This window comes from Rosa chinensis, chromosome 3, assembly GCF_002994745.2.
Source record: "Rosa chinensis cultivar Old Blush chromosome 3, RchiOBHm-V2, whole genome shotgun sequence".
In the NCBI taxonomy this organism is placed as follows: domain Eukaryota; kingdom Viridiplantae; phylum Streptophyta; class Magnoliopsida; order Rosales; family Rosaceae; genus Rosa; species Rosa chinensis.
Window position 1 is genome coordinate 14,964,829 of NC_037090.1, and position 8,812 is coordinate 14,973,640.

The window sequence follows — 8,812 nt, forward strand, 5'->3', positions numbered from 1 at the left end:
GGTGACCAACAGACGTTTTGTGACTAATTTATAATATGAAGATTAATTTTAAATCAATAGCTATAATTAGCAATACTTTACTATAACAAGCTAGTAATACGTAGCAATGCTAGCATAAATATATTGGTATGCTTATATCAGCCAGTACTTTACAAAGTAACTTGAAAGTTATAGATCAAGTGCTGGATGCATTTGACATCTCCAGGCATAATTTTTACATTGAAAATGTATCCAGGGATAATTTTTACATTGAAAATGTACCCTGCCAATAGCTAATTAATAAGGATATCAAAGACCCAAAAACCTGCCAAAGCCCTAAACAAAGAGATCTATATGCATCTGGAAGTATCATGGCTTCATTTGTACATCCAAAATATAAGTTGCAAAAAACTACCTGAGGATATCAAGACCTAAATCACATCCAAATCCTCATCCTCATCATTCTCCACATCCTCATCATTTTCCTCATCCATATTACCCTCCTCAACACCCTCTTCATCCACATCATGTGTACAAGGTTGTCTCTCACCCTCAAGAGAAACAAGTCGCTCTTCCAATAAAACAATATACCTCATAAGTTGAGCATTTGTTGGGTTAGAAGTGGATCCAGTGACTGAAGGACAAAATGTGTCCTTTTTAAGACCATAACCCACACCTCGAATTGTCTTACCCTTCATAGTCCCAAGCTCTTTAGCCAAGATATCTAATTGCACAGGGATAGGCACTATAACATCCTCAAATGGGGTACCCTCAGAATCAGCCAACTGTTGCTTGGTTTTGATGAACTCTCCAGTCAGCTTTTTCTGCACATAATGAAAAATTTATTAGACATTTAATCTATGATGTTAGTTTTGTTTCAATATACTAAAATTATAACATATAACTCTTACCCCCGTCTTTTCTGCTTCTTTATTGATCCAAACACCACCATTGTTGCCTCTATGTTGATGCATGAGACACCAGTTCTCAATAAAGGTCACGTTTTTACCCTTCTACATTTGGCCATAATAAAGCAATTCAAAGCTAATATAATGGTATATGAGAAAAAGTGTAGTATGTATATACTCTATAAGAACTGCACAAAAATAGTTCGCCATTTGTACTAAAGCTCCTCATCCTATTTCTATATTGTTTTATATGTCAACAAGATTGAACAAACTAATGGATAAGCTTTCGAAGCAAATGAAACAAATTACTTCGACAAATATATCTAATAATGGAATTCAGCAACTAAATTTAAACAATACCAGATACTTACCTGTTCTTCGGCTTCCATATGTTTCGTGAAAGGGCGTGAACCACCACAGTGATTATATATTTTCTTGTTCCTATTAATAGTATTGATCCTACAACGGTTCTGCATGTGAGTGTAAAGTACCAATCATTAGAATATCATTTCATTCTTAAAATTCACCTGACATTAGTCTTCTTGACCTTTTAAACCTTTGGTCCTAGCAGAAAATACATTTGAATAACATACACTATGCAAGCAACTTCAACAATACAAACCAGCATACATATTAATACCTGATAAGCTTGATCCGTGTACAAATTATCACACAGCCACTCCCAATCACTTATGTCCCTATCACCAAACACTTTCTCAGTTGGGGGGGGGGGGGGGGTGAGCCCTTGCATAATCAATGTCATCAGCATATTTTTTGAAGTGCTTGTGCAATTTGCCCTTCTATGATCTGAATGTGTTATTCATCTTGTTTTCAACAAATTTTGTAATGCCAGGTTCCTCCAGATTAACATCAAATTTATGCTAAAATTACAAAAAATCAAGAATAGCTTAGTTTAATAAAATAATTGTAAATGTAACAGTATAATCAATTCCAAATTAAGTAAATTATATCACTCACCAACAACCCCTTTGTGATTTCATCTTTATCTTCCAGTGTAACCTCCTTCCATTTTTTGACATGAAGTGGGGCTAAAGAACGTGTTTGAGACCCAATTTCTGAAACAAACCTGGAATTAGCTTGGACACCATTTGGAGCTTTTGATCCTCGTTCATCTGAATCAGAATCCTCTCATTAGCAGCAGTGACAATATCATGAGTTCCTATCCCTTTTGTAACGCCACATGTCTTTTTCCCTTTAGAGGACATGTCATGATCAGCACCTAATGGTATTGTTAAGAAAATAAAGTTTATTAAGAAGATCATACAATGAATAAGACCTATATTCGAATTCATATATCCAAAATATGAATCATGGCTCATAGACAAGCTATGTAGATTTTTTATTTATATTATAAATGTGTTGTTAGTGTTATCACAATCCAAGTAACTTACTTTCACTAGAACGTAATGGTGGTTGTGGTTGCCGCTGCTGTGATGCCTCAAGTTGCTGCAACTGTGGTGGTTGTGGCTGTCTCTTTGCTGGTTGTTATGGCTGTCTCTTTGCTGGGGCTTGTGGCTGTCTATTTCCTGGCTGTTGTGGCTGCCTCTTCTGTTGTTGCAAGGGATGCTCTAGTTGCAACTCTGTTGTAACATTTTTGGCAGATGGCTTATTCCCAGTCTTCTTCATCAATAATGATTTTGCTTTCAACATCCTGCGACAAATTAATAAATTATCATATCCTTGCTGTAATAATTCATAATGCAAAACTGAACTGTCATAATAAAGAATGAAGATAATATGTACAAGACAAAAATAGAACAAAAACATAAATTTGACTGAAACTCATAAATAACCTGAAAGTAGAATTTGGCATACAACAATATTCAAAAAGTTTAAACCTCCCCTAACATCTTAGTCTAAGTCACTATCAACATCAATCTGAACATTGTTTTCCTCATCCTCATATTGCAATTCCTCTATCAGACCAAAGAAAGGGAAAACAAAAGGAAAGTGTAATTTTGACTTTTGAGAGCTTAAGCTTACAACAACAACAAGAATAGAGACAACACATATCACTAACAAGTTGCCACTCTTAATGCTAAAATGCCACCACAGTACATAACTTGTGCTAATTATTGTAACATAAAAGTATATAATGTTCTAAATCAAAAGGAGACTTTTACAATTAATTGCTTAAAAGGCCTATATCTCTTCACCGTTAACACCTAATACTTATTAATTGCTTAATTTATGTGGATAGAAATAGAATAGAAGTTATAGAGCACACTCACCTTTTATTCCATCCCTGCAAAAAAAAATAAACAAACAACAATTAATATCTTCATCATAAGCTATTTTGGTTACCTACATGTTGTCACTATAACATGCACCATCAGTTCAGTATTCATTAATACATGCATGGAGAGAGAAGTTGATCAACTTACAAGGTAGTGAACAAAGTGTCTTCACTCCTTTTTCCTGATCTCTGCCTTCTAAACATAAAATATGAAAGCTTAAAGTTATTTAGATTAACAAACTAATAACATTAACAACTGCCCTGAAAAATTAAATCGTTCCATATGTCTTTCTTTTCTTTCTTTCTTTAAAAAAGAAAGAAAAAAGGTCTAGCAAATCAAGACAAGAACAAGAAGCGAATCAGACTAAAAATCTCAAACCCCTAAACATAGACTTCTATGAAAGGCACGTTGTGTTCAAAATATATTGAAAACCAGTAAACAAAAACATATAAACAATTGTAACAAAAAAAAAACATATAAACAATGACATTGACCAAATGGATTTGATCACACATAACATACATTCAAATGCAGTTTCCAGCCTTTGATTATATCATGAAAGGTAGACACGCTCCCATGTTTGGCTTTTAAAGTTATTAGTTATTACTTGATGCTTTCAATTCATAATTAATCTGCTTTTTGTCAAATAGGTTATAGACTAAGTTCTAAATACACTGCCATATAAGAATGCTAAAAGAAGAGCTACTACACACAAGAACTACAAATCTATGTACCTGTGGTCCCCGAGCTTTAGACGCGATGTAGCCAAAGAACCAGTGAAACCCACACCAAGAACTGGGGAACCTATTTCAAAGACAAATAGAAACCACATCAAATCCCAAATTGCATTCAAATGTAACCATTTTTGGTTACAGATAGCACCTAGTGAGCCCCGATTCCGCAATAGAGTGTATAGAAAGTCGAACTTCTCCAATAAGCAACATAATTTTAATACCAATAACAACAACCTCACAATAACCTCATCAATCTCAGAACATTCTCTTCAGCATTATTTCAGAACAATGAACAAGTCAAATGTCGAGTTTTACAGCTAATGCTAACTGATTAATCTCTACTCTCTTTCGACTATATTCAGCTGAAATAGATTAAACATAACAAACTGAAGGGAAAAAAATGCCGGTATTTTTGTTGGAAATAATTAACAATCCGAATTGGGTCCAAGAAAAAGAAAGTAAGGGAGAAGAAATGGAACATACCCTGATGGAATTTGGCCTCCTGTGGAAGTTGAGAGATAATGTAGAGCATGTGTAGAGCCGAAATGAGTTGGAGTTGTGAGTGCATTGTGAGATAGAGGAAAGGGATTGGAATTTGGAAGTAGTAGTAACAATTGAAGAAGGGAAAGAAGAGGGTTTGGTGGTGGTGCAATGAGAGACTCAAATCCGAAGCGAAGAGGAGGCCAATCCCCGTCGCTATCCTCGTCTTCGACCACAAACCTCAGTCCACGCGTCACCGGCCGGCGGACCTCCTCAACGACGTCGTCGTCCTCCAAATCGTTCTTGATCTCCACCAATCGTCATCCGAATCGTCCTTAATCTCGATTCAATCAGAGTCATTGTCAGAGACTCGGTGCTTCCGGTAGGCGAATGACTCGATTGCCGCCGGTGTCGGGGTGCGCGACTTCTTGAGGACGCAGGAGGGCTTGAAGGAGGAGGAGTGCTCCTCCCACTCATCGTCGGAGATTTCGAAATGGTCGAGGCTGCGCTTCATGTCATCAAATTGGGGCTGACAATCAGAATCAGAGAAGCAATGGATTTGAGTGGAGAGTGAGAGAGAGAGAGAGAGCAGGAAGGAGAGGAAGGAATGAGAGCTCCATTCTAATGCTAATACGACTGAGAGCGAACAAGATTGATTTCTCAATGCCATTAATGAAAATTGAAGACCCATTAACAAATATAAAGAAAATTTCACATTTCACACATAGGAGAGAAATTGAGATTTAGAGTTTATGGGTTGAAAGTCACTAACCTGGAATTCAAGAATTATGACTGAGAGCGTGAGATTGATTTTTGGGTCTCGGTGGCGTGATTGTTCTGGCTAGTTTGAGAGCGTGAGTTTATGCCATTTTACTTTTTTTTTTTCCTTTCATAAGTGAGGAGATTCCAAGGCAATTTATTGTTTTTTTATTGAAACGTCACGTTTCGGCCAGTCCGAATGGAGGTAAACTTCCATCCCAGGCCCAAAAGTTTTATTCAAGAGGCTTTGGCTCTTTTTCTTTCCCGCGCTTTGGCTTTAGGAGAATGGGACAGTCTCCAAATAAAAAAAACTGATTAGTGTCGAAAACTTTCGTCACTAACTGTAGGCCCTCTGTCACAATAATTGGGGAGCATTGTTGGATTGAATGACAAAAGTATGGGTGACGGAATTAGAAATTTTGTGACCCATTCTTAAAATAGGTCACAAATTTACGGTTTGTCACCTATAATTTTGTGACTCATTGGGTAAATTCTAGTAGTGACGTAAGCTTGAGGACCATCCGACACACCACTAAGCCAACTCTATCCCTTTTACTCTAGTTTATATTTTGGTGTTTAATTTGATTATGAAGTTAATATATGTAATTATGAGTGAGTAGTACTTTGTTGGGGCTAGGGTTGAAAGCCCTAGCCAATCTTGTATGAATTAATGTTTTAATTTACATTTGAAGTTATTTGTGATTTTCATCTTCATGTGTTAATTCAAGAAGTGAATGCATTCATTCAAACTTAACTACTTTGAATGTGTTGTGTTTGTCATCTCATGAAAACATGTTTAGAGAGTAGTTAACCTTGAGCATTGATAGTATGATAGCATCCTCTAAGTGCATGTGAAGTAGGGGTCATCATGGGCCGGGTTAGGGCCAGCCCAACCCTAAATTTTAGGGCTTAAGGTAGGGCAAGGCCGGGCTTTGACCAAGTCAACAAAATTTAGGGCTGGGCCGAAGCTTCAAAATGTAAGCCCTTACCCGCTCTTAAGGCCCATTCCTCAAGGGTTGAAAGGGTCGGGCCTGGCCAGCCCTTTTAGATAGGTTCGGGTCGGGCTTACTTGAAAGTAAACTCAAACTGGAGGGAAAAAAATAATTTTTCAATATATGCAATTAAATAGAAATCTTTAAAACTTAAGAAAGTAGTCTACTGTCTAGTGATATCAATTTCATCAACTGAAACTGAAACTTTCAATTATTTCTTTAAAAGCAATGAGAAGAATAGAGATACGAAGAGCAGTCTGATGATATCAATCACTTCTTCAAAAACAAAAAATTACAAAATAAATCATTCTTGAGGACTTGAAGATTCCTGCAATTATGTCAATGAATAACTTCCACCATGCTCTATTATACTCAGAATTTCATGCAATTATGAATAAAGATTCCTAATTGATCAGTACTCAATTCAATTTATATGAGAATATGCAAATTTACATTGATTGAACTCACAGGAAACTTCCCTTGTTCGACAGATTCTGGTGATTCATGTCCATAGAGGGAGAACAAGCTACCATAGATCCATTGCTCTTCCCTTCCCCTTCACCACCCAACAGTGGTGGAGACATCAGACTACAAAATTATCAACTGCAGTGCTCAATGAAAACAAAAATAACCAAATTAACAGATGATGAAAATCAATATTCAAACCAAAACATGTTAACAACACAAAATGGCGAATCTACATGAAAATCAAATCCACAGAGCAATATAACCAGACTTTAAGGAATTCTGATAGATTGGACATCATGTATTTTTCTCATCAAGATTGGCCCAACAAAATAATTGAGAGCACGAATAAAGGTTTTTTGAGTAGACAAAGTTTCTGCTAAAACAAACAAAAACTTGAAGAAAAACAATTCAATTTTTAGCACATAAAAAAGCTCTGGCCACTAGATCTATGATGATGAAAAAAAGAAAACCCATCTTGGGCCATTAGGAACTAAGACTACAAGTATAATCAATAATACAGACAACATGTAATTGTAAAGAATTTGACCACAAACCACCATAGTCTAATAATCAAGTGTGTGTCGGAAACAAAGTCCTCACCTTCAGCGATACGACGATGACCGACAACCTCCTCCCGGAGATGCATAGCGTCGACACCGTGCTCGTCTCTCTAGGCCTAGACAAGCAAGTTGCAGTCACTACCACGCTCGTTCTCGTCGTCGGCCGAAGACGAAGCTGTTGAGACAAGCACTCTCCGCTCGAGACGGAGCGGTCCACCAAGCTGAAACGTTCATTGGGAAGGAAGAGAGCGTTTTCTGAGAGAGGCGGCTGCGGTTGAATTGATGTTTGAAGACTCGATGCTAGTGTCTAGGGTTTGCCCTCTTGGAGACTTGAGTTGGACTTGGATAGTTGGATTCTTGGCATTGGGCTTCATACCTACTAATAAGTTTGGGCCTCAAAAGGGACAGACTCAATTTCAAAGACCTATTCTCTAGTATAACATATACAAATAATTCTCCATACTTATATAGTTTTATACAGATGTATAGAAAATCACAAAAATAAAATATAAGTTTTAAGGCTGGGTTAGGGCCGGGATTTAAGGGTAGGGTCGGGCCTAGCCCTTACTGGCTCAATCGGGCCCGGCAGTAAGGTAGGGTTGGGCTTCATTTGTATGACCCATACCCTACCCTATTTGAGAAAGGGTCGGGTCGGTCCTCCCTAATGGAAGGGTTGGGCTGAGCGGGCTTTGGGCCCGAGGGCCATATGATGAGGCCTAATGTGAAGGTTGTGAGTTAAAATCACCTAGATCTAGGATTGATTTGCTAGCATGATTATCTAAACTCATAGCTTTATGCATCTAAGAACAATGACTAAGAACAATGAATTGAGACTTAACCGGTAATAGGATTTGTTTTTAGGTAGTTAATTCTAGACTTATCTAGTTGGAATTGATAACATTAAAAGAGTTTAAGATTTTGTAGTCTTATCTGGATGCAAAGAGGGTAATTGGAAAATTATAATAGCATCACTTGTATTTGAACTTCAATACTTGCAAGGGAGGTTAGTGGTAGACAATCCAACCCCTAACTTCATCCATTATATTACTAGTTTAGTTTACATTTGAGCATTTATTTTAATTTGGTTCACCACTCTATCCAACAAAAAATTTCACTACCACCACAATGCACATACTCACCATGAGCCTAGATTTCCTTGTGAATTTAGGTTTGTGATTGTACATTTGCATATTCTAGCTCTCTTTAGGTTAACACCCTAGCTAGTGAAATGAATCAAATCCTCGTGGGTTCGACAATCTTTCTTAAATCCCTATACTATTACTTGTACCCCTTATACTTGAGGAGTTGAGGGTGGCTATTTAGCTAACATAGTGACACTTAACTAACATTGTGCATGATAGGAGCATTTTATGTGACATGTATATGGTTAATCCCTATATTAATCTTTGTTAGTTTATTCTATTTTCTCTTTATTTATTATTTAGTTTTGTATTTATTAAGTTTTTCAGAGCAAATATACAAAAAAGAAGATAATATTGAGAAAAGATGCACAAATAAGGAAAAACTTGAAGTCCTGGCCAAGCAGAAGACCTTGATGGATCGAGAAGCCCAATCCATGGAAATCCATGGAGATACCATAACAAATTATGAAGATATTCGCAGAAATATTGATGATGACATGGTCAATTGTCATTGGACAAAGTGATGTGGAGA

The 8,812-nt window shown here is 36.9% G+C and overlaps 1 protein-coding gene and 1 long non-coding RNA gene across 2 annotated transcripts; both read right to left on the reverse strand.

Annotated features, from left to right (window-relative positions):
- Positions 1 to 410: 410 nt before the first annotated feature.
- On the reverse strand, positions 411 to 2,014 carry LOC121048923. Its single transcript, XM_040516973.1, has 5 exons — positions 1,866 to 2,014; positions 1,528 to 1,585; positions 1,259 to 1,357; positions 891 to 992; positions 411 to 803 (listed from the first exon to the last, which is right to left on the reverse strand). The coding sequence occupies exons 1-5, from the start codon at positions 1,925 to 1,927 to the stop codon at positions 411 to 413; spliced, it is 714 nt and encodes a 237-aa protein (XP_040372907.1). The 5' UTR covers positions 1,928 to 2,014.
- Positions 2,011 to 5,233, reverse strand: LOC112193920. Its single transcript, XR_002934078.2, has 5 exons — positions 5,132 to 5,233; positions 3,880 to 3,949; positions 3,140 to 3,153; positions 2,300 to 2,559; positions 2,011 to 2,127 (listed from the first exon to the last, which is right to left on the reverse strand). It is a non-coding gene; the product is annotated as an uncharacterized LOC112193920 (long non-coding RNA).
- Positions 5,234 to 8,812: the final 3,579 nt, after the last annotated feature.

Excerpts from the sequence above, each read along its gene's own strand:
- LOC121048923 (XM_040516973.1), bottom strand. The coding sequence starts at position 1,927 with ATGTCAAAAAATGGAAGGAGGTTACACTGGAAGATAAAGATGAAATCA. Across the intron at positions 1,358-1,527 it reads ACACGGATCAAGCTTATCAG|AACCGTTGTAGGATCAATAC; the intron begins GTATTAATATGT and ends ACTCACATGCAG. Across the intron at positions 993-1,258 it reads ATATGGAAGCCGAAGAACAG|AAGGGTAAAAACGTGACCTT; the intron begins GTAAGTATCTGG and ends GGCCAAATGTAG.